Raw genomic sequence first — 26930 nt, forward strand, 5'->3', positions numbered from 1 at the left:
TGCTTCATGACCTTCCCTGACACTGAGGTCAGACTGACAGGCTTGTAGTTCCCCTGTAGAGAAGATGGCTGTTGATTGTATGACATTAAACTGCTTAGCTGGAAAAAATGGTGCCTGAATGATAATCTGGGAGGGTCTTGAACACCCCGTCTGCATAGCTCACACAAGTTCCCTGGTCTAATACTTTCCCTTCCCACTCTGTGTGGCTGATGCATCATGTAATCAATACTGTGGCTCTCAGCAGAGACACAGAATCATAGAACTCAGAATCATAGAGTCATAGAAAGGCTTGGGTTGAAAGGGACCTTAAAAATCATTTAGTTCCACACAACCCACACCTGCCATGGACAGGGATGCCACCCACTAGATCAGGTTGCCCAGGGCCTCATCCAACCTGGTCTTGAACACCTCCAGGCATGGGGCATCAACAACTTTGCTGGGCATCCCTGCACACAGCAGGGATGAGATTCCAGAGCAACTCTAAGTTTTAGTTTAGACATCTTACTCACATCAGAAGCCAAAACTCTGGACTTTCTCACACTCTATTCTGTTTTGAGTTATAGTTTATATATAACGCACCCTCTAACATCCATGACTTTAAAAGGGATGGTACAATGGCTGCAAAAAGCTTTAACCTGTAACTTAATACTTGACCTCATATTTGTCTTTGGCAACCAGCAAATGAACAAATTGCTCACTAAAGTTAAAGACTGTCATCTTCTAGTTGCTACATCCCATGACAATAAAACAGAAGAAGGGGAAAGTCCAATTTTCATTGGGTTTCCTTTCTGTTGGGAAGTTGACTGTACACGAAACGTTGTTGTCAGTGTTTGTATCCTCTTCTGTGGTACCAAAACAGAGCTTAGTATTTCTGAATCTTTCATGTTTGCCAACAAATACAGCATGTTACTATGCACACTAATAACCATATATTTTTAATTATTATTATTTTCCCAGATTCTGCTTGTCTCCAATGGAGGGAAGTTTATGAAAAAGACACTGATTGGGGAAGCTTATATCTGGCTTGACAAAGTGGATCTAAGGAAAAGAATAGTAAACTGGCACAAACTGTTGGTCAGCTCTACACAAGCACACTGAGCAGAGCTGTCTGCTTGGGGCACAAAACCTTCAGTGTCTGCTATAAACAGCATCACTCCAAGACTATAGTTTGATATCATTGTATTTAGCTAGTCTTTCAGAATACAAAGTAGAAAAGAGCAGTCTCTGGGCTACATAGCACACTTAAATGAGGGCTAGTACACTTGTTTTGCTGTAAGAGACAGCAAAGTAAAAAACAAAAACAACAACAACAACAACAAAAACTGAGCCCAGAAGCTAAAGTGAGGCTGTTTGAAATGAAGACTGCTATGAGGGCTCTCTGTTGTTGGACTCTTTGTGAAGAGAGTAACTGTGAAGGAAATAATGAAGGCTGGAAGGCAGGTGTTAATGTAGAGTTCAGCTGCAGCTGGAGGTAGTGTGATGGAAAGAGCAGTCTGGTTTTCTGTGCAACCAGAAGGAGATCATTTTATGCAAAAGCACCTGGGGTGACTGACTTTCCAAATCTCACTTATCAGAAGTGCAAACTTGTTCCTCTGCACTTAGGATCTCTGATAATTTGCTGTAGTGAGATTATGCCACTTGACACAAACTGCTAGGTGTTTGTAAGAGTGGTAATGTTATTTTATGTTCCTTCTTTCCTTCTTTCTTTTTCCTTTAAGTACTATGTTGTGGAGAATTCGACCCAATTGTTTCATATGTTTCTGTGTATTAATGGATATAAACCGCTGTCCTAGAATGTAAAGGAAAAAACTATACTAATGGTCTATAATTTGGGATGTGGTTTTAAAAAGAAATGTCAAGATGTAAAATGCAATACATCAGGAAGAAAAAAATCTTGTTTTGATGTCAGTGTCACCGTACTTCACCTTCCCAGCAGCTTTAAAAAGTTTGGAATTGAGGAGATTTAAGCACTGGGGACTAGCACAACTATTTCAAGTAGTTCTTCTATTTTTCAGCAATCAGTCTTATTCCAAACCTGTGCAGAGATAATGAACTCTAGACTATCCTGTAGGCACTTTGGAGCAGTAGACCCACTGTGCTCTGTAACAACATTGCCTCAAATCTAAGGAAAGGGATACAAGGACAGTTACTGCCTGGAGGCTCTTGCATTAAGGAGAGTTGAGAATATCCTCTTACTATCTCAGGTGCATATCTGAGTACTGAGTTATGAAAGAAGTAAATAGGAAGGTAACTTGCAACACTTAAGACTACCAACACTTCCACAGTCAAAGTCCCGTTTTCAGGGGTTTGCAACTGAGCAGTTAGCTCTCTTTGGACAAAAACTATTGCATGGGATGGTTTAGTCTATGTGTTACATTTTCCTTCTTACTATTTCTGGAGAAGAAAGGAGAGCTTTTTTCTTCCATTCCTGAAAGTGTAGCATTTTTTTTAAAAAGCAAGGTTCAATATAGTATTATCCCCCTCGTTACTCAGAAGTCAGTTAATATTTCACAGTTCATTAGAAAGTGGTTTCCCTTGAAATATTACCTCATGACCTTTGCATATTTAAAAAGAAAATTACCTAAATTCTGCACTTCAGACTTTTGTTTTTCTTGACCAATAAGGACATTTCACAAATCATTTAATGTTTGTCTTCACATGTCTTCTGAATATCATTATATGTAGCACACTTCCACAGGTTGTACAAGACCAATTGAAAATATTATTTTGGAAAATAATATATGCTTAAAAAAGCGAAAAATAAGGCTCAACTCATTCAGAAGCTGGACTGGCCATGAAAAAGCCACACTAATTAATCTGGAGACACTTCCCACATGCAGTTTTTGATTTATATTTACCAACTTAAAATAACAGCATCAAAAAGGAAGATGAGAAGAAACAGAAAAAAATTAAGGATACACACCAAGAAAACTGCCATTAACTTGTTCATAACCTTCTGGTAGCCTGCTTGACTTGCAAGCAGAACAGTCTTATCTAAATCTTATGTGATAACTTAAAAACACAACATCACTGATAGTGGAAGTGGGATGTGTGCTTTGATGTTGAATTTTATGCTTTCACCGATATATGTATACCCTACCTCTCATATATTTTAAAACAGTCATCTGGAGTTATTGTAAACATCCTACATGTTTTGATGTTGTGTACGTTTTTATAAGATGATAAATACTTAAACGAAAAAAAATCCCCAATCAAACCAAAAAATCATATGTGGATATATTTGATGTGTTGCTCTTTTGGTGGGTTATTTTGCATTCCTGATGGCTATAGTGTGGGATATTTTTTTTTGTTTGCTTTTTTTTGCTTTAAAAAAAAAACAGTCCAGTTTCAATTACTGTGTGAAGTACAAGCCATGAAGTGTGCAATTTTGTACAAACTGCTGGTAATTTTGTTCTTGCTAAGATTTATTATAAAGACAGCAAGTCATGCTGGTAGTTGCTATGGAGATTTCCAGCAGGAACGAGCACTATCTCGCTGCCTTACTGGGAAGCCTGTAATCATCACTCTTAATTGAGAAAGCAGACAGGCATGCTTTGCTCTCACACACATACAAATGTGGCCAATATTTTTATAATGTAGTTGTGTTGGTTGGTATAGCTGTGCCTGTATGGAACAACTACCTTTGCCTGCTAATCAGCTGTCAGCAACTGGTTTAATTCAAGCATTATTAATTCTATGAAAAATACACAAAATGTTGCTGGATTTTGAAATGGTAGTTTTGGATTCCCATCATGAAAAGCAAAGAGTAGAGTTTGTCAGGAATGAGACACTGTCTCAGCCAGATGCAGCAAGGATAGGGCTCTTTTGATGTCACATAGGACAGGCTAGTGACAGACCTGGGCCCATACACTCTCTCTTTTTTGAGGCAGCATCATTCAGAGGTCAGAGGATGCTTCCAAAGTGTGCCAAGTTCCTTTTTTTTGACCAAATTTCTAGGTTGTACTGGAATCACACTATGCAACACAGATTCATGTTTGAATGCTTTTTTTCCTTTTTTTCTTGTTTTATGAATGAAGTCAGGAAAAACTCTCTTGTGACAACGTTTTTTAAAAAAATTATCAAACAAGGACTATTAGTATTTTTTTACTTTTTTGTATATATCTTAGTATATTTTTTTCACTTTTTTTCTCATTATTTTTTGTTTCTGTTATCTGGCCAAAAATGCTTAGATGTGGCAAGAGCTTCTATCATTTCTGAGTGATTGATTATTAATGAGTTCACACATTTCTACAGTTGCTTCAAAGATGCATGTTGCAGGGAGGCAATAGCAAAGGTATTTAAACTTTTTTATTCACAAATCTGCTGAGTCGACAGAGATTGAAGCTGCTTCTTTGTTCAAGCCCTTGTATAGTGGAAACAAATGAAAAATGAGCAGAAGCACAGTGTGTGTGTTTACAAATGACAGGGATTTCTAATGTTATCATTATTATTGTGCATACAATAAGCAGCAAACAAACACTTTTTTTTTTTCCAGGTTAAAACTAGACACGAGAGTTTCTATGATGAATGTTGAGCTAGTTCTTTATCATTACACTCTAAAGGGATAGTATCCAGGGGCAATGAGTGCTGCTTCTTTATTATTACCCATATTTTTACATTGCATGGATCTAGTGTGGAAGAAACAAAAACCCAATCCAAACCAGCTAAAGTCAATAACAATTGTTCTGTTGACTTAAACTGGCTTTATATCAAGACCTATGAAATATTTGAGTTATTTTTCTGGATGCTGGGTGTTTGCATGGTTAGGCTGTGGGATATGGTAGCTGGTAACCAGCTGATATTGATTCTTACTTTGAGGATGATGATGAAGAAAAAGAAGACATCTATTCTATTGTACGCTAGTGTGTGCCCAATAGAGATTATTTAATTAGGATTTAGTTTCATGGAGATATCATAAAGATGTTAATAGTATTTTTTTAAATTATTATTTGAATCATAACTGACACTATTTTTAAGTACTTTATTTTCATTGCTACAATGCTGAATGTCCCAGATTCCATTATTTGAGTATATATCTAGATATGTACATACCTATGTGAATAACAGAGAAAATTTGCATTTGTGTGAGTGTAACTTATAAAGGTAATGAAACACAGAGGAAATTTAGTGTAAGTATCCATCTACATTATATTTAAACCCTATTCCTCCATGCCTTGTGAATTTTTGATACACCTGGCATGTAGGATCTGTTGCTCTTTAAGAATACATGCTGCCTTTAGAAGGAAAACAGATGGAATAGGCAAATCCGGATACTCTCTCTTTAAGTCATAAAAAGCATTTTGATGTTTTCTACGTTTTGGTTTATTATTTTAAAAATATTAATAAGCAGATATGCTGATGAGGTCAAAAGTTATATTATATATAGATATCCATAACTCAAAATAGGAGATTTGAGAGAAAGCTGTTTTCTTAATTTGTTACCCTGTAAATAAGTACACATTTTTGTAAAACAATCTGAGTTTAAATTATTAGCTCCATCTGACATCCAAGCATGTGAATGTGTCCTTATTTGATTGTATCTTATAGATGTTCAGTGATGTGCTCAGGTGCTCAACAATGGCTGACTAGCGCGTGTGCTGTCATGCTACGGACAATGTGTACAGCATACCCAATGTTTAAAAAAAATCCAAAAACACACACAAAAAATCACAAAAACACACAAAAAAAAAGATTAGTCCTTGAAGAAATGTAATGTTTCCACAGTGAATGTTGCATGCATAGATGGCAGTTTGTTAACATTCATTTTGTTTTTAATTTTCTTTATTTTTTATTTTGCTTCCAAATTCATCAGACAAAAACAAAAAAAAAAACCAATGAATTAAAAAAAAAAAACAGGCTTGTTCTAAAGGTTGTAAAAACTGAAACAAAAGCAGTATGAGAATTGTACAAAAATGCTTGTAAATCTGTCTCAGTTTTCACTTTATGTATAAATCCATGTCATGTTTTTGTGATTGTATACAAGATGTATCTTGAGAAATTATGCAAATTGTGCTGTATAAAGGCTGTTACTTCAGTCTGACAAATAAATATTTAAAATATCTGTTTTGGTTTATTTTCTCTAATTAACATAAAAACCTATTTTGCTGATTGAAATTTCCCGTTTGCTGACTACAATATTTTTATCATAATGCTGCACACACTACCTGTATTCATCTGCTGTTCCTATTTTAGCACCAGCTCACCTCCCAGGGTAACTGCACCTCCACTAGTGTCCCACATTTCATTTTTAAATAAGGAATGGTTAGTTCTTCAAATCCTTTCTGCAAACATGTCAGAACCACATGCAGCTTTTTGATATCTTCACCCAGCTTCACCTGTGGCTTCCTGTACAGAGAACAAATAAATGTACTGATATCAGCACAGTTACAGGAATATACAAGAGTTTTGCCTCCTCACTGAGAAGAAAAGGTGAATTGAAAATGTGGCCTAACTCTGCACATTTTATGTACCCAGGCAGTATTAAAGGTAGTATTGGCTACCTCCTTCTGAGGAAACATTCATGGCTATGACCAACACTTAACCCCACACTGTGGAAATGCTTAGAAAAAAATTCTGACATGCTTAGAACTTCACAAGACAGAAAGATAGTTGAAATTAGCTGCCATGGAAGCTGTAGGTTTAGCTGAATGTAGCTCCAGCTTTCTGTAGCTTACAGAAAGAAAATTCAAATATCCTTTCATACACACATGGAGAATGATTAAATAATATGCTTCTTTTAAAATAATTAATAATGTTTAAAAAAGAATGTATGTTTGTTCAGTTAAAGCACACAGAAAAGTGCAGAGAATTAATGAAATAATATTTTCTCACAGTTCTATTGCAGGGTTTAAGCTAGCAGCTATGCATGGTATATGATGGAAAATGGGGAATCAGGCAATTCACGGAATATTTTTTTAAATACAGGTTGAAATCAAAGCTTGTGTTGAGAGAAGTCACTGAAAAATATAGAGATTCATACTGGTGTTCTGGTCCTTAAAACAGTTCCTCCATTCTCAAATACTGAAATCAAATATCACATTGATACTGAGTTCATAGCATGATAAATAACAGTCTCATGCTAACTGAGAGGCCGGGCTGCCCCCTCGCAGCATTGCCCAGCATTGCAACTACATTTCACAGACTGATTTCACATTGCTAGAACTGCTTGAAGAGCGACTTGCAGCTTTTTATTTTTTATTTTTTATTTTTTAAATCAAAGTAAGTCTTACTTGTTCCCATCTCTTACAATGGAGTCACATATCAAAGACATCTGCTTCTCTATTCAGTCCACCTTTATTTTCATTGTTTTCCCTTTAGGGCTTTGTTCTTAAGCTCTCTCTTTTAATAGGTTTTACAGATTTGTCCACTCAACACAATTTTGATTCACATATATTAGTAACTCATGCATGTCTAAGCATAAGAACTTGTTCACTTATACTTACAAATTATTAAAACAGTCCCCAGAAACAAAGACCTCCAGGCACTTTATCCTGACCAAGAATCCCTGTGTACTTTGGGAGGTCTCTGCAAGGCTTTTCTTTCCAGGGACCTAAGAACTTGAGGCCTAGCAGTTCTTACTGCCCCCCAGCAATGCCAACTTGTGAAACAGTGTCCAACCCACCAGAATTCTGCAAATTCTTTAATTTTCTGCTTCCTTAGGGAGGAACTCTCAGTGTCTCTAACAAGATCATGACAGCAAATATATTTTCATGTTCATCTGTAGATGTGAATTAGGAAATTCCTTCATTCCCTTTCCTGGGAGATTTTCCTGACAACCTTATGCAGAAAGAGCACCATGCATTTCTTGTAACCCTGCTTTACAAGGACTCAAAGTTCCACAAATTTTATGTCTAACCTACTGGCCATTAAAGATATTTATGAATTCAGGTCATAAAATAACCACAATAATGTAATAAAAAGTATTATCAGAGATTTCTCCAGATCTGTGACACCAGCATTTACCACTTTTAAGCAGAAAAATAAATCTAAACAACTAAATATATAGGGGTAGTTGGCTGATTTATCTATATCAGTGTAGCTAAAATGGTATGAGAGTTTGCAGATTAGGACTAAGACACTGGAGGACCAAGAGAAGAAGGCTAATTTCTAGTTTGGACAGGCTCGCTTTTGGACAGGCTGTTTGGACATTTTACTGTGGTTACCATTTTAGAGTGGCTACTTCTCTGGCTCTTCTGAAGGATCTAGTATTGCTTGGTCCCACAGCAATCCACTTACTGTGTCAAGATTTTTAAGTGATATGTCAGATAAACTTTTTAGCACACGTGAAATATACAAAATGAAACCTTTTTCAGCATGGACTGTCAAATCTCAGAAAGTCCATGGTATCAGAATTTCAGTGTCCACAAGTGTGATAAAGACCAAAGGCACAGCCAGGAAAGTTGGGGCTGCAGAAAATATACTGGTCGGTAGGGTCTTTACTGTTCAGAGAGGTCTTGACAGTCAGGAGAAATGGACAGTGTGAATAGCATGCCCTTATAATAAAGAAAGTTAACAGTATAATAGGATGTATTATCATGAATGCAAACAGCAGGTCCCAAAGGTGTTATTTAGCACCTGTGATAATTGACTGTATTGTGTGTAGGTTTAGGCTTTCCAGCAGTAGACATTGGTGTCCCTGAGTAAGGCCAATGGACTCTTCTTGGAAATACACAGCAATAGGACAAGAGTCACCAAAAACAAGTTGCCATGAGAAATTCTGTTCAGGTATTTGGAAAAAAAAAAAAAAATAATCACAGTGAGGGTAATCAAATGCTAGAAGAGACTCCCCACGGAGGTAGTCTCTCTTTGGACATATTCAAAACAGGTAAACAAGTCCCTTAATACATGTGGACTTGCTTTGAGCAAGGAGTAGGGAGTTCGACTAGATGGCCTGTCACTGTCCCTTTCAAACCAAACTACTCTCTATGGCTCCAGAGTTAACATAATGGAAAGAAATTACATCATTCTATTATCACTTAATTTTTCGATTATTCTGAAAGAAGGACAGTGTCTCTGGCTTCACGGATGTCGGACTCAACAATATACGTTATATTTTAGTAAGATTAATCACCAGGGTTTATTTGTTCTTGTGAAATGAAGTGCTTCTGTACAAAGAAAGTAAACAGTGTTTTTAGCAGCAGGGCAATCCCATTTCTCTTGAGTGAAACTCACTGTTGACCAATATAAATTTTTCATGTCAAAGAACTACCTATCATATTCAGTCAGATATTATCAGATATTATCATATCCCAGGGTACATCAAGCGCAGCATTACTAGCTGGTTGAGGGAAATGATTGTCCCACTCTATTCTGCAATTGTGCAGCCTCACCTCAAGTATTATGTGCAGTCTGGGGTACCACAGTATAGGAAAGACATAAAACTATTACAGAGCATCCAAAAGATATCTGCAAAGATGGTGAAGGGTTCAGGGGGTGATATGTATGAGCAGTAGCTGCAGTCACTTGGATTGTTCGGCCTAGAGAAGAGGAGACTGAGGGGAGGCCTCATGGCGGTCTACAGCTTCCTCATAAGGGCAGTGGAGGGGCAGGAGCTGAGCTCTGGTCTCTGCGGACAGCGACAGGACCCAAGAGAATGGCATAGAGCTGGGACAGGGGAGGGTCAGGCTGGGTGTTAGGAAAAGGTTCTACACCGAGAGGGTTGTTGGGCACTGGGACAGGCTCCCTAGCAAAGTGGTCACAGCGCTGAGCCTGCCATAATTCAAGAAGCGTTTGGACAACACTCTCAGACATATTATCTGATTTTTGGGTGGTCCTCTGTGGAGCCAGGAGTTGGACTTAATGATCCTTGTGGATGTCTTCCAACCCAGAATATTCTATGATTCTATGATTCTACAAAACCTGTTTGCTAAACTGCCTTTGCTAGCTGCAATACAAAAATGTACACCAGTTTTAAAGTTAACTACTCTACCATTGGCCTTTCATTTTTCTGGTCAATTGGGAAAAGAATAGAAAGTAATGAGGTGAGACACAATCAGGAGAAGAAATATGTTTTACCTGACTCATGAAGACCAAAACTATATATGCTTTCCCACTGGCTGCAATGGTGGCCCAAGTGCTCCATCTGTACTTGTAAATAAAGCAGGGACAGGAGTCACCCTTCTCCTTGTAAGCTAACTGTGATGAATTGAAAAACAAGTAACTCACAAAATCAGCTGTTGAGAGCAGTCTTTGACATCAGGTGTGTGTGTGCCACTTGATAGGTCAGACTTATGTCAAGGAATGTGCTAGTAAAAAAACGATATGGACAGTTGCCAGCCCACACTCCAGCCTCTATCCTGTGGGTTTTATCTGATTTTAAAGAGGTAGCCAAGTTCTATAGGTGGCATGGATCCACAAACAAGCAAAAGAAGGGAAAACAGCAAACTCAAAAGAGCTGAATATTGATGAGCTGGGCGGTGGAATCACTAGCCTGCATAGTTCTGGGAAATTTACCTCTTGGATATTCGGCTGCTCAGTGTCTCAGCTTCAAAGGGATTATTTACACAAAAAATATTTGAACAAGAAGGACATCAGAATCATGGTTTTCTTGGTCTGCTCTGAACTACAGCACTATGAAATTTAGTCTTAAACACAGCTGCCCTATTTTGCTATGCATTTAGTCCATTGCCTTACCAAGGTACAACAGAACTTCTCCTACTCACTAGGAAAGAAGAGACCTTCAGAAATTACAATTTGTTTTACAAATAATTTAGTTGCTGAAATATTTGTGCCTCAAATACAGAGGCACTAATCTCATTTTTTCCAAACTAACTCTCTTTGTTGTGTGCCAGAATAGGGTCAGGCTTCAGTGCAGGACTTTAGCAGGGAAAAGACACACAGATCCTTGTTGCTGCATGGCACTACATCTCTACTCTTTTTACACATCTTTCTAGCACAAGAAGCTCTACAACAAACAAACAAACAAAAAGACAGAGGGACAAGACAATCACCTATAAGTGAGATGCAAAACTCAGGCAGGCAAAGAAGGGCTCAAATACTGTGTTGAAAGTGGAAGAGGAGTAGTCCAGGACCTAAAATGCCCGTTGTCCTCTTTCTATGAGAGGAGGTACAATACTTTAGCAGTGACAATAAGACAGCTAGTGGCATGATGTTCAGTACTCCAGACTTTTCTAAAAGTGATCTGTCCACTAGATCATGATTCTATGTGCTCTTATTCACAGAAAGTCCTTGATTAATTTATTTCTAATTAACTGCTGGAAATACTATAATTCATTCTTAAATTAATTTCTGAGTTTATTACATCAAAATTTTCTTGAGAATAAAAAAAAGTGGTGGTTTGATTTAATAATTAGGGTCACCAATTCATCATATGAACATGAAAAATTCTATTAAATTGAGGATTTAAGGGATTCCCAGAGGATTTGGAAAAAACATTCACTGCTAATCCTACAAGTAGGAGCAACAATGACTACCACATCTCCCACTCAGCATCAGAAAATGACAGAGTACTGCTAATGCACAAAGATGTAAAGTCCTTCTCCAAATATGAGTTAAACACTAATTATTTTATGAAGTATAGCTAAAACAAATGCTATAAATATAAAGCAGGAAAGAACAAAACACCATCCATGAGACGTTTTAATACTTTCCTCAAAGCAACAAATACTGTGTAGATAAAGGTGATAGAGAGCTGTTTCCGTAACTAATTCAAAATCAATTTTCTGAGACTTAAATTTTCATACTGTCATTTTGATACTTTTATGCTCCTAAAACATGTCATTTGTTTGGGTCAAGGTCCTAGGAAGCTTAGAAATGGCTACATATTTTTGAATATATAAAAGAATCACCCATTTTTTAGCCAGTTGCATTTGAAGACTTACCAAGAAAATCCAGGTGATTATGAAAGTATGCAAACTTTTTTTTTTTTTTCCATGCTTTCTACAGAAACTAGGGAAGTGCTATTCCTTTTCTTTTGCAGATGGAGAAATTGAGGCATAGGAAAGCCATAAGTCTCTTTTCAAGGCACTTCACTGTTTCATGACTTTCTCATATTTCTTCTGCAAATGATGGGCCTTATTCAGTCCTCTCCTCTAAGAGGAAATGAAATAATAGAAAACCTAATTTTAACACTATATTCTGAAAATCAAATTAATAAAAACTGGAATATTTGTTTGTTTCTAATGAGAGGAGGACAGAAAGGAAACTCCAACTAAGCACTTACATTGACAGAAAGCGCCTGGAGCTTGCATGCTGTCTTTGAAGCAGAGTCAGGCTGAAAACATCTGGGTAACTGCTCAGACCCCTTTTCAAGTCTCTGCTCTAATTGACAAAGATAATAACAGGTTCACTTTGGTCAATGGCTTTGAGAATTCAGACGAGCTTTTACAACCTGGAGGCATTTCATTCCTGCTTCATCCTGGGCATTCAGAAATTGGAATGAAAAGAAAAAGGCTACTTGAAAGCTAAGTTTTATTCTGAGAGTATTATATTCTGTTCTTAATCTCATCTAACATGATTTAAGGGCATGATAGAATCTCTTTTTTTTTTTTTTTAGTATATTATAGCTAGAGGGACACAGGCATGCAAACTTTTCAACAGCTTTCCTACCAGAGTTTATTTGATGTCATCTTATTTCAGGGAATATTGGTGGGTTTTTGCACTGTTGCTCCACCGAGAGTTTTTTTCCCTCAAGTTCTGGGTATGTCAGACACAGACTGGAACTCCTCACCTGGTTCACACCTGGTCTCCCACATGCATGTGATGATGGTTCCTCACCTCTTTAGCTTACATTAACTTTATATTTTGGCACAGGAGAACAACACAGACACAGAGGCCTACATAGCAGGCATTTAAATTCAGGTAAGATAAATTCTGCTTTGGAAGTTGTAACTATTATCACAAAACTGCAAGCCAAAGGAACGCTGCAATATTAGGAGCAGCAGTTCTGCCTGGTAAGCAAACAAGAGCAATGAGATTTAATATGAATAAATCCTGTGCACAGTATGAAATCCTTTTTTCATGACAGATTGACTAATTGATATTATATGATATGCATCATGTTCTTTCAGGAAAAGAATCCAGAGCTCCAGACTTATTTATTTAACATTTACTCACAAAGAAGGAACACCTAAGCTGTTCAGGACATTAAAGTAATATCAAGGTACCTGAAATGAATCTCTATTTTGTTGTTTTACTGAAAGGACAAGCTCTCTTTGATAAGTACTGTATATGTTTTCAATTATTTTTAACATATTTCAAGTCACATAGCATAGTAAAGAAGCAAGAAACATGCACAGTATGCACTCTAAAAGCTCAGAAATACAAAAATAATTTGTCATTCAAAAAATATATATATTTTGACTTGATCTTCATCAGCTACACAGACGATGGGAGTGAGAGCACCCTCAGCAAGTTTGCAAAGGACACCAAGCTGAGTAGTGCAGTTGATACCAAAGAAGGAAGAGACTATTCAAATGGAGAAGGTTATCCTGGGTGCTATTGAAAGACATTTAAAGAACAAAGCTATTACCAAACATGATCAACAAGAATTTATTAAGGGTAAGTCCCGCCTTAGTAATTTGAGCTCCTTTTAGAATAAGGTCACCTGCTTGGTGGATGAAGCATGGTGATGGATGTAATCTTTCTGGATTTCATGAAGGGCTTTGTTACCATCCCTCACAGTATCTTGGGCAGGCTGAAGGCACTTGGGTCATCTAGTTTGGAGAAGAGGAGGCTGAGAGGTGACCTCATTGCGCTCCACTTCCTGAAGAGGGGAAATGCAGAATGAGGTGATGGTCTCTTCTGGTAACCAATGATAAGACACATGGGAATGGCACAAAGCTGTGCCAGGTGAGGTTCGGACTGGACATTAGAAAAAAAAATCTTTACTGTTAAGGTCAAAAACTAGAACAGGCTTCCGAGAAAGGTGTTTGCTGTCCCATGCCTGTCAGTGTTCAAGAGACATTTGGATAATACCATTAATAACATGCTTTAACTTTTAGCCCTGAAGAGGTCAGGCACTTGGACTAGATGATCTCTGCAAGTCCCTTCCAACTGAAGTGTTGCATTGCATTGCATCACATTGCATTCCATTCTGTTCCATTCTGTTTCTTTCTGTTCCATTCTCATTAACCTCAGTTTCTACAACTTGTTATAATCTACACAAAGAGTGAATGTTTGAGGGCTCAGTAAAATAATATGCCCATGTAGAAACTCCATATTCAATATTACCATAAGCTCTCCAAGGCAAGGTTTAATTGTATAATATAATCAGTTAAATCATGAAGTAGTTCTCAGTCAACAAAAGAGCAAAGAGAAACAGAAAAAATATATGATCATAGTGTTAATGAAGGAGCAATGTGGCAATATTCTGAAGTTTGATGGCTGTGGAAAAAAAAAAAAAAGTGTTTCCCTGTAGTACGGAGTTATCTTAAATTTTATAGGCAAATTTTTTAGCATGTCCAAAATAGAAGAAGTAAGTCATTTTAAAACTTGTTCCATATATATATATATATTTAAAGTAATTAATGTCTGGAAAAAGAGCATTAAGAGGTTAAAGGGTTTAACCGATACCTTCAGTTCCATACTTTCAGTTGCTGAAAAATGCTACTATATCAAATGAAAATAATTCAAATTTTTTTTTTTTTTTTTTGTAAAGCTCTTAAAAACACTCCTGCTATACCAGCATGAAGTAACAAGCAGCAAAGTTTTTTTGCCAGGGCCACCTGCCTGCTTTTAAAATAGGTTGCATCCAAGTTTACTGACTCTGGGCTGCAGTACCAGTCACATTACCACATAGTGAGGTTGGAGCAAAGAACATATACACACGCACTGCCCACACACCTGCTTAAAATTCTCATTTACTTAACCTAGTTACATAGCAAAAGAGAACACATTAGAGATGACAGCTGAGTTGCAGCAGCAAAAGATGTTGAATAGCAAATAGTTGCTCTTCCTCTGCTAAAGGAGGTGGAGGAGTTGCTGCACACACCCAACAGCACTGCCCCGTTGTTGCATCCTTCTCCAGGGAAGCATGGCTGGAGCAATCCTGCTCTCTCTTCTGCCTCTGCCCCTGTTCCTGTAGGGACTGTGACTTCCCTTTACCCATTCTTGTCATCTCTTTTCTGTTTTCACGTTCTGTGGACATCTTAAATGTGATGAATTTTGTGTTCTCTGTTGTCTCTGTTGTGCCTAAAGAAGGTTGCATCCACCTCTCAGGACTGCTTTTCTTCAGTGTGCAGCAGTACAGCAGCTCTGATTTTTATTCATGCCCTTAGGAAGTCTGATATCATGCCATGCTTGTACTCTTTAGGCCTCTGCTTATAGACAGGAAAAAAGACAGTATTAGTGACCTGTTTGTTTTCCGTGGAATTAAATCTAGTCAGTAATTACAACTCTCTTGTGGATTCAGACCTTTTTCCAATCATACAACAATCTAATCTTTATTTCAATGTCTGTGATATATTTTATCTACAAGCATACAGAAGATCCTAGAGCCCAGTCATGCTCTGCATGGAACACATGAAGAACTATCAAATTATAATTTATATAAAATTCTAAAAAAAAAACCTTCCTTCCTCCCTTCCTCCCTTCCCTCCCTTCCTCCCTTCCTTCCCTCCTTGGAAGGGAACTTAACTGGAATCTCGCTAGTTAAGAGAAAATTTCAAAAGTTCATCAAATGCACAAGTCCACAAGTCTCCCACAAGTCCAGCCCAACTGACCTCATGTGTCAGGAACTCATTCAAAAAAGTGTTTTCAAAAGTGATGTGCTTGTGCCTCCATAGACATTCTAGTTTTATTTGTGTGTATTCACACTGTTGTGTGGGTACCCTCACAAGAAAACAAATGAAGACACAATATGGGCTTTTCAAAATACTTCAGTAGTTTGTAAGCACCGATTTGTGAAGAACATGCTTTTCACATATTTATAGATGAAAGTAAAAGTGAGTGAGAGAATGGAAACTTCAGGTAATATGCAGAAGTTGCTGCTTTCATTCTGTTAACCAGAAAAGCAATAATAATATTTAAAAGCTATTTTTTGTTTGTAGAAAAGACATGAATTATTACCAAGATAACCTTGCATTTTGAATTTTATTATTACATTCAAATGATATTTTGGGATCTGTGATATATTTTAAGCAAGCCTTGGAAAAACTTGATTCAAACTTCAAAAGAATATGAAGAAAGCTGACTAAGCAACAGCCTAAAGATATAAGAATAAGGAATAAATTAGCGAATAAACTCTTTGAGGAACAAACCCCAGGGGTCACATAAATCTGGAGCATCCCCTACAAATATATGGTATCATTTTTATTTAGAAAACATCACTTGAAGTAAATATTACTGATCTAATGGTGATATATTATGGTGATAAATTCAGAAATCTATAAAGCTTTATCTTAAATAATAATCTCAAAATAATAATTATTAATCATTTTGTGGGGGAAAAATGCCTTATGCAAATACTACTGCTAAATTTTGCTTATTTTAAATGTTGTTTGTTATTCAGAATAAAGACTAAATGTAACCTAGTAATCAGAAGTTTTAAAGCTTCATGTTGGAATTTTGACATTTAAAGCCTGTTGATTTTAACGTAAGCAGCAGATGGCAGCAGCGACAGCAGAATTACCCTCAGGAGTTGCTCATCATGCATTCAATCAAAGTGCATATGTATAGCAAGTTTGTAACTTCTAGTAGATTTCAGGAAGAGAAGCAGCTCTATCTGGTGAGTCTAGACCTTAGTTTTAAGGTAAGAGCTAAACAAAATATATATAAAAAAATATTTTTGCCTCAATAAAAGATGTAATCAATACACAAATTTCTTGAATGTATATATGAGGTCCTGCACTAGCCCTTAATGTTCAATTTTGCATGATGGTGGCATTGTGGGGAACAGCCGAGGCTGCTCAGTATTTCAGGTATGTGGGGCATGCAGGGGACTCCTTTAAAGATATGGCTGTGTAACTAGAATTAATGATAAGGAAAAAAAATTAATAATAATCCTGCTAAAAATCACTAGTAATGTTTTGGAAAGGAAAAATCTGCATGCAAAGTATCACTTTTAGATGGCTGGTAAGAGTCTTTAGGAAATCAGAGGAAAATATGTATGCCTTTAAAACTAACATTACAATATTAACAACTTTTTAATGTTCTCTTTCACGCACTTTTGCAAATCAAAGGGGGGGAAAAAAAGAAGAAAAAAGTAATAGTTTCTATTCTGATACCTTGTAGTGTAGGTGTGCTAAGGAATTGTCTGAGGACTTCTTTTCTAGAACAGGAAGTTCTTTTATCTAGGCTGTTTGCCAGGAAGAAAGTGTGCACTAAGGCACTATTTCTTATTCAGAGTACAGCCAGAGGAATTAAAACTTGATTAAAGTTGTCTCCAGCTTTATTGTCTCCAGCCAATTCACCAGCATAGAATTAAGCTTGTCTCCTGTCAGGTGTCAGTAAAACTATTAGAAATTTAAACATAATCCTAGAAGCCTAACTAAACAGGAGAAAGAGCGTGTGGTTATTCAAGAATATTTACAGTGTGATATGTATCACACTGAGCTCTTGCTTTACTAGCTCTGCAGTGAAGGGGCAATTCAAATAGGCAAGCTGTAACCTTCATATCTCATAAAATCAAAAAAGGTAATAAGAAATCTTCCAGAAGTTTTCTTTTAACTTGTTATTAAAAGTATCCTATATCTCCTTTCTGTTCAGCTTTCACAAAATTGGAGATGTTGGTGCAATTGTAGCATATTATGGATAACAGACAGTTAAAATGCAAGAGTCCTAATATTAAAAGGTTATTTACCTGATTCTTCTATCAAGACAATTTAGTTCATATGAGGATGTAAATTTCGACATTACCAAAATGACAGGGCATCCAACTATTTCCTTGGGAAACTTTTGTTTAATCTCAATACTTGTCTGGTGATCTGCAGGTTTAATTTGCATTATATCATTTCTACAGCTTCAAAAAGCAGTAACACTATGTTAAAATAGGCTATTGGTGGCTATGATGTAACAGAACATTGCCAGTAACTTCTACATCCAAAAATCATTAATCAGACACTGGAAAATCAACAGCTTCTAGGTATTTATGTATGTTTTTTCTTTCACCTGTAATACTTTCCCCAGAAATATAAGCAATTAAATTATTTCAAAAATCTTTTTAATAAGATCTGGCAGAATCATAACACTGAAGAATTAATAGGATTATAGAATAATTCTACTGGAGAAGACCTCAGGTCATCTACTATGATTTGATGGTTATGTTGAGCCTAAAGCATGAAGCAAAGTACAAAATATTGCAGGAAAAATGTGATATTCTGTTCATGTGCGAAAACACTTTCTAATCCCAACGACGATTTTTCTGTATCTACTCATCAGCTGTCAGATGTGGATTAGACTCTCCCACGCCCTCATGAAGGGAGACAGAAAACTTCGTAAAGGAAGTAAAGACAAGATCACTCTCATTTCACAGTGAAGTTCCACTGTAACATTTTACGTGCTACCAGTAATAGTATGTATCTTTCCACCCACATACCAAAGTACAACTAATTGCTGAGCCTTTTCGAAAATGTATTAGTATTTCTGTTTCTGGTTTTGTTTTTCATTTGGAAATAGCATGGACCTCCTCCGTAGCCAGCTATCACAAGCAGTTGAAGATTATGGTAATTGAAATGATCTGGAGATTGAAACTATGGAGAAAGCACATAAATACCTTGTATTTGATTTACAATGTATTTTATTGATTCCGAGCAAATACTCCATCTTGCCAGAAGATGGTGCCATAACTCCAGAAAATGTGGATTTGTGTTTTAGTCAACAGGAAAGCAGAAAAGCAGAACACGCAAAGTCTTTTTAAAACAGTTACATAGCATTTTTCAAATGAAGACAAAATATACCCACACCGTATTGAGCTTGAAGATATTTTTCCATCTTAGTGTTTTAGAGACTTTGTAAATTTCTTTCTTTGTTCCTCGCCCCCAGGAAACTACTCGTGAATAATTAAGTCATAATCCCAAATTTGATTGTCTTGACTTGGTCTGTTCTTACAAAATCTTCACCTTACTTTACTTTAGTAAACTTGGTTTTGTTAAATTTTTAATTCATATATTAGTAAAATTCTTCTACAGACAGAAGATTGATCCAATTACCTGTCAGCTCTTATGAACTAATAATGAAAGAAACAGGTATTTTGGATTGATGCATTAAAAAGCATGATTGATTTCAGGATTAATTTAGGTCTGCAAAACTCTAAAAGACACTGCTTTAGAAAGCTTTGACCTGCTCCAGAAACTTCTCCCGTAAAGCTGGCTGTGCTTGAAAAGAAAATTTTGTACTGAGTTAGGGTAACCCATGTGAATTGCATGTGCTCTACACCTTTTCTTGTGCTTTTCATTTTATTGTTCTTTTTGGAATAGTTTACCTTAAACACCTCTTACCCATATCTTTCAGAGCTTGAGCTGACATAAATCAAATATAAACTAGCCAAAGATATGGCCACTTGCATAGTTTTTAGACAGGGACATGACATAAAAGAGAAAAAGAGGGAGGGAGAAGGAGAAATATAATTTACATTGAATTCTGTTAGTTCCTTAGTTTAGCAGAGTTGTAAATTTGTTTTGTCAGGAAACAAGTGTCTGAGTTTGTTTGGATTTGCCACAGGTTTGACAATGAGAATGAAGAGCTTTCTAGGACAAGTTCTTTGATCGTGAATGGATCTTGCTAGACTGAACAAACTACATTGTTTAAACTAAAAGACCTAGCTTGGCCACCAAATCTGTTTAAGCTCAGCAACAGGAGCATCCTGAAGTGCTGGAGCACTTCAGTGAGTCAGCCCTGAATATCCATTTTGTTCATGTGGATGGCCTGAGTCCCACCTGAGGTCAGGTCATGTACCTGGCTCAGCTGCCTTTTTCACAGGTGCTAGAGGGACCCTTTTAAGACAGGTCTTGGGATGTCTACACTAACTGATGTCAGTTTGATAACACACATAGAACCCCAAGCTGGATACAGCATGGTCTATCTGTACTACTTATAAACTCAAAGAATAATCCAGAATCTGTATCTTCTTTCCTTTAGAAATGACCCCATGTTCTCTATCAGGGTGAAGGGCTCAGTGAGAACACACAGGTGCGGGGCTCTGTCTAGATGTCAGTAAGAAAGGGTCAACAACAAATGAATTCAAATAATGGCAATAAGAAGACAGAATAAGAAAAAGGATATAGATAATAAATAAATTTTACATCCTTTCTGATGCTGGGTACCTGTATTCATGCAGCATCGGACATATCTCAGATGGATTTTTCTCATGGTGCACAGTGCAGAGCAGAGAAGACCCCATCCATGGAGAGAAGCTCTCCTTCTTGGTCATTTCACCTATTATATAATTTCCTTACAAGAAAACAACTCTATTCTTAAAGGATGTTCGATTGCGAACTTCTTGCACTGTTAGATAAGGCAAAGCAGAGCACATACCAAGCAGGAGCTGCCCACAGGCTCCACTATATCAATGTGCTGGCTGAGGTGGTTCTGCAGCGGAGGGGTTGTACAGCACAACTCACCCCTGAGAGCCACGCTGGACCTGCAGCACAGGCCTACAGATACCCAAGCTGTTATGCGGATCACTAACTACTAAATGTGCTATGGTTTCTCAGTTAAGATCACTGCATTCCATCCTTTGATCCACAAAGAGTTTACCTTTCCCAAAGACATTATGTTACAGATTACATCAATAACATACAAGCTTCCCAATCCCGAAGTAGGAGCCCCAGTAGAGCAGGCATAGCCTGCTCAAGATTACTAGCTCCTTGAATGCAATGTCTTCTGCAAGGCTTCTGATACATCCTACGTGGGTTCTAGAGTGGGAAAGAAGAAATCATCAACATTAACATATTCTTTCTGACAAAGGATTCCAGATGCTGACATCTCGCTACCCACCAGAATGAAACCACCAATATTAGGAGCCAGAGGAGCAGAGGAAAGATGAGCATAACACCAGCTAGAATCTGTGTGTATAGTCATTTTAATTATTTTATTACTAATACTGAGACTTCTTTTTTGTGTGTTTAACTGTATTCTATTTCTATAACAATTAGATCCGGGCTAATAATAAACTGTTGAGATTTTATTAGCAACAAATTCCTGGTTTTGTGAAAGTATAAGGTATGTTTCCTCTATGCCCATAAACAAGCATAACACCATCCGCATTTGAATGAATTATAGGTGGACACCCCTGGATTTTGAGTCATGTGGAAGCAAATAAGCATCCAAATTCTTTGTTCCAAGAATTGCAATTCTCTCGCGTTCCTGTACCTGTAATGGTGAAGGTCCAAAAGTCTTTTAAACCTTGTAGTCTCCCACAGGAAACACTATGGTGCTCACCGTTCTTGTTTTCTTTCAGATTTCCAAGTCCTGTAGCAAGAGATTAAATAGGACTTCCATTTACATGATGTGTTTCTGTACTTCTCTGTATCTATCAGTGTTATCCTACACAGGTTTTGTGTGTACTGGAGAATGAATGCCTAGGAGTGAGCTAGAGGGAGTAAGCTCTGGAGACAAAGTGCCGTATCAGTCATAATCAGTTACTGAACATTGTATACAGCACAACAACTCAATTTGTATTTGGATGAGCACTCCAAAACATTTGTAAAAGGCTATGTAACAAAGATTAATATTTTTTTTAGAAAGAAAAATCATTCTACTTCTGATCTCCATGTCCTTATCTTCAAAGGAAATAGACAAACTGTTTTCTTCAGTGATCTTGGAGCTAAGATTCATAATTCAACAGGATATGCACACAAAAGTAGTGGTATTGCTTTTAGAATGTATTTTTTATCTACTTCCCCTCCACTAAATTGTTATAAGAATTGTCTCTCTTTCTTTTATCCAGAAGATAGCAACCTTATCATATTTATTCCTCTACCTTCCCTTCTGTATTACTCTTTCCTACTGATAATATACAATTTACTCCACAAGCACAAAATTCCTTTTCTCTCAGAGATGACCTTACCAGTATATGTCTAGTTATGTCCTAAAATGTTTTTGGTTTCTGTTTATTTTTAAAATGGGCCAAGTCTTCCTTAAGCTTCAAGAAGGACTTTGGTGCTCAATTGTTTGCCTAATTTTTCCAGCTAAACAAAATTCACATAAACTTGTTTTTTTTTTGTTTTAAATGACAGCAAAAGAAAGCCATTTTGATGTATTATGTTATCTCTACATAGAAAACAAGCTTTCATTGAAGTGGCTTATCAACTGTAGTACTTTGGCATCTAATATGAAGGTTTCTTACCATTCTATTTGTGAGAAAAAGGCTTGTTATATTTACTGAATCATGATTCAGTCCTGAGATTTGAGGTCATGACTTACTCACATCTAATAATTTGATGTCTCAAATTTAAACCTCTTCCACTCCAAACTTACTTGTTACATGTCAATTTTGGTTTGGTTGCGAAGCCCATTTCTAGTGTTACACCACTTCTAATAAGCTGTCCTTCAAAAGTGTGATGCAATATTTTCTGAACATATGAAATATTGCCTGTTATGGCAGCGTCTGGTACAGAATATTCATCTAAATTTGGTGCTTGATTTCTGACATACACTTCTTAGTTCATTCTTACCTTTCTTTCATGTAGGAAAAACAAATTTCTGTAAAGTTGGAAATTATTTCCATCTCAAAGACAACAAAAATTATACTTTCCATGAAAACAAATTAATTTCTTATGGTAAAATAGTCAATCTGTGGTTATCATTTTCCAGTCCTTCATATATATCAGGGCCCCAAGCCTAGGTTGATAACAGAGGCATTAAGAGTACTAGGGTAGGGTACAAATTTATTGGGGACTAACACAAATTGCAACTGCTATATTATTGCTCACTGAACCCTTACAGTCTTGAGAGCTGGATACAACCTTCTTTAGGCACAACAGAGACAACAGAGAACACAAAATTCATCACATTTAAGATGTCCACAGAACGTGAAAACAGAAAAGAGATGACAAGAATGGGTAAAGGGAAGTCACAGTCCCTACAGGAACAGAGGCAGAGGCAGAAGAGAGAGCAGGATTGCTCCAGCCCTGCTTCCCTGGAGAAGGATGCAACAACGGGGCAGTGCTGTTGGGTGTGTGCAGCAACTCCTCCACCTCCTTTAGCAGAGGAAGAGCAACTATTTGCTATTCAACATCTTTTGCTGCTGCAACTCAGCTGTCATCTCTAATGTGTTCTCTTTTGCTATGTAACTAGGTTAAGTAAATGAGAATTTTAAGCAGGTGTGTGGGCAGTGCGTGTGTATATGTTCTTTGCTCCAACCTCACTATGTGGTAATGTGACTGGTACTGCAGCCCAGAGTCAGTAAACTTGGATGCAGTAGTTCTTTCCATCCTTATAGAAAAAAGGTGTAGAAGCAACAACAGCTTCACAGATAACTAGTTTTTCTACTGAATGTGGCAGGTAGCTTTTTTTTTTCTGTCTCTCCCTTTGCACCTATACACATACAGCTATATAGCTGCATGTAGTTTATAGCACTTATGCACTTCATGAGCCATTTATCCTTTCAAGTAGTTACTTTTTCTTCTAAAAGAACAAGTTTCACATTTTGTGGATCTACTTGGAGACACTCCTTTCTATTTTTAACATGATAAAACCCTAAAGTTTTTCATCGTAAACATGTTATGGAATTTCTAATAACTTTCAATCTCATCCAGAGCATCTAGTGATACAGATGTAAACAGGTTGCTGAAGAAAGCTGAACTAAATGTTAAATGACGTTACACTGTGTTTGGAAATGTATCTGTTGTCTCAATCATTGATCGTCTCTATAGATAAGATTTTTACACCTGTAACTTTAAATCAGAAATTATATATATTGAATTAGGTAAATAAAAACAGTAGTAACACATGCAAATGTGAGTATTGTAAACATCCAGCTTTCATTTCATAGACTGTCTTGGAAAGATTACTTATGATATATTGCATGCGTAAGACCAGTCTGTTAAGTTATAAGGTTACATTTTACAGTTTCAAGCCATACCAGTTATCACTTTACATAGATATTTATAATCTTACAGGTTTGAAAAGAAGAGTAAACTTGGACTTTATGCTTGAGCTCTTCAGGCTATGCTGTCTGAAGTGAAGCAAGGAGTTACATTTGCTGCGTTTTTCTGCAAGAGCTCTATTTGCCTGGACATAGTACAATCATTCTTTCAGAAAATAGTGCCAGATATCAATGGGAAGGGTCCTACTGATTTCTGTGAAAACTGGAGAAGTGGAAGATAGAAATGTGAGACCAACAAAGCTATGGCAATTGATAAATCAATTTGTCACCTAATGGGATTTTAATTGCAGATAGATCAAAGAGTTGGAGCAATATAATGGCTTTTAACCCTGCCAAATATCTCATTTAAGATTTACTTTTCTCCCAGAAGGAAAGAGAAGAAGTAATTTAGCAAATTGCAACTTGTAAATGGCTTAACTGTTCTAAGACATAAAGTGGGATGAGAAGGTGATACACTGGGAAATCATGTGGGGAATAAAAGGATACAAGGAACTCCCGATGTGTTTAATGAGCTCAGTCTACTGAAGCAATAATATATATGACCCTCCAATAATTTTGTGTCCATACATCTCTTCCTCTAGTTTGAAATATATTCTTAATTATTTTTTTAATGAGACAACATAATTTAATCGTTTTTATTTCAGATAAATAAACCTTTTCTATGCACTTATTTGCTAAGGACTGTAATCGTGAGACTCTAGACTTCTAGGCTTTTTTTTTTCCATGAACTGTCATTGTGTGCACTAGATGGCACTCAGTGCTTACTACTCAATGAATTTGTCCTGTCCAGAAGAGAAATTACAGTGGCCAGTGAAACAATTGCTGAGCTTCCTGTTACCTTGAACTTGAATTGTTGAAGCTGATAAAGACAGTAATAGAAATTGATAACTTTCCAATATGAAAACTACGCTAAGGAACATGGAAAATAAGGAGGTGATTGGTGACAGCCAAGATGGCTTCACTAAGGGAAGATTGTGCCTGACAAATCTGGTAGCCTTCTACAACAGGGTTACAGCATCAGTGGATAGGGGAAGAGCAAACGGCATCGTCTACCGGGACTTGTGCAAAGCATTTGACACTGTCCCCCATGATATCTTGGTCTCTAAATTGAAAGGCAATTGAGAGAGACAAATTTGAGGGATGTTCCACATTGAGTGGGTAAGAAATTAGCTGGCTGGTTGTGCTCAAAGAATTGTGGTCAATGGCTCAATGTCCATGTGTGGACAGGAACGAGTGGTGTTCCTCAGGGGTCAGTATTGGGACTGGCACTGTTTAACATCTTTACTGGTGACATGGACAGTGAGATGGAGTGCACCCTCAACATATTTCTCAGTGACACCAAGCTGTGTGGTGCAGTTGACATGCTGGAGGGAAGAGATGCCATCCAGATGGACCTGGACAAGCCTGGGAGATGGGCCTGTGCAAACCTCATGAAGTTCAACAAGGCCAAGTGCAAGGTTTTACATCTGGTCTGGGGCAATCCCAAGCACAAATATAGAGTGGGTGGAATAAGGATTGAGAGCAGCCCTGAGGAGAAGGACCTGGTGGAGTTGGTTGACGAGAAGCTCTACATGAGCTGACAACGTGCACTTGCAGCCCAGAAAGCCAACTGTAACCTGTGTTGCATCAGAAAAAGCATGGCCAGCAGGTCAAGGGAGGTGACCTCATGAGACCCTCTCCCCCTCGTGAGACCCTACCTGAAGTACTGCACCCAGCTCTGGGGTCCCCAGCACAAGAAGGACATGGATGTATTAGAATGAGTCCAACAGAGATTTACAAAGATGATCAGGGGGCTGGAGCACCTCTCCTACAAAGAAAAGCTGAGGGAGCTGGGGTTGTTCAGCCTGAAGGAGAGAAGGCTCTGAGGAGACCTTACAGCAGACTTCCAGTGCTTAAAGGGGGACTACAGGAAAGCTGAGGAGGGACTCTGTCAGGGCGTGTAGTGATAGGTCAAGGAGTAATGTTTTTAAACTAAAAGAGATTAGATTTTTGTTATATATTAGGAAGAAATTATTTACCCTGAGTGTAGTGAGGCACAGGTTGCCCAGAGAAGCTTTGAATGCCCCATCTGAAAGTGTTGAAGGCCAGCTTGGATGGAGCTTTGTGCAACCTAATCTATTGGAATGTGTCCCTGCCCATAACAGCAGAACTAGATGATCGTTAACTTTCTTTCTAATCCAAACAATTCTATAATTCTATAGCTATGCCTGTAGCAGAATGAAATGCTGAGAAGAACTTCCAAACATGCAGTTAACATGCAACATACTTAATACAGCAAATCAAAAAAGTCAATATCCTTCTCAGATGTTCCCAGAGTCTCCTTTAAATATTTTGTTCAGAATAAAGATGGTAATATTGCTCTTGGAGTTACACAAATCTATCTATCATTCCTTTGAGTTTTATTTATTTATTTATTTAGTGTTTCAGAAGATCTTGGAAGACATTAGGTTCAGATGACCTTGGTGAATAGAGGAATCAGAAGCCAAATAATAAGAAAAAATAAAAATCCCCTAAGCTTATCTTGAATTATGTGGAATCCAGAATTTGTATGAAAATTCTGGGAACAAAGTTATAATTAAAACTTTTATGGGATGGAGAAAAATGGAAAAACAAAAGAAGTGTGAAGAAAACCCTATTTTAATGCAATGTTTAGTTCTTAGGTGTTTAACCAGAAAGGGAAGAGCTGAAGTCTGAAACAGACTTCAGTGCAGAAATACCCAGAAAGTGATGTTCTAAACAAAAATAGATAAACTTTGGCATATATGCATTTCATTATAAAATTCTATCTTTGTTAGTAATCAATCTAATCAGGACACTATTCACCAAAAGGCAGGAATATGCAGAGTTAGTGGGAGCATCTACTGTGCTTCTTTTTACCATTTTCTGTTGGATTATGTGTTTTTCCTTTCACACATAATCATATTCT

General features: G+C 37.2%; 2 protein-coding genes and 1 long non-coding RNA gene across 9 annotated transcripts in view; 2 read left to right on the plus strand and 1 right to left on the minus strand.

Annotated features, from left to right (window-relative positions):
* PCLO (piccolo presynaptic cytomatrix protein) overlaps positions 1–6061 on the plus strand; it is a 373598-nt gene extending 367537 nt beyond the window's left edge. For all 6 annotated transcript variants that reach the window (XM_083802973.1, XM_083802968.1, XM_083802972.1 and 3 more), the window contains one exon: positions 958–6061. In XM_083802973.1, coding sequence (XP_083659099.1) covers positions 958–1098 — 141 coding nt within the window. In that variant the 3' untranslated portion in view covers positions 1099–6061. The remainder of the gene's footprint in view (positions 1–957) is intronic.
* The window catches only part of LOC310883163 (uncharacterized protein), a 447119-nt gene that overhangs the window by 398316 nt on the left and 21873 nt on the right, over positions 1–26930 (minus strand). The window lies entirely within an intron of this gene.
* Positions 16671–26453, plus strand: LOC310893992. Of its 2 annotated transcripts, XR_014579463.1 has the most exons (4): positions 16671–16708; positions 18337–18469; positions 19618–20962; positions 24018–26453. It is a non-coding gene; the product is annotated as an uncharacterized lncRNA (long non-coding RNA). The 2 variants fall into 2 exon arrangements; XR_014579464.1 differs by lacking the exon at positions 16671–16708 and having other exon boundaries at positions 17851–18469.

Source organism: Anser anser (genome assembly GCF_964211835.1).
Source record: "Anser anser genome assembly, chromosome: 1".
NCBI lineage: Eukaryota > Metazoa > Chordata > Aves > Anseriformes > Anatidae > Anser > Anser anser.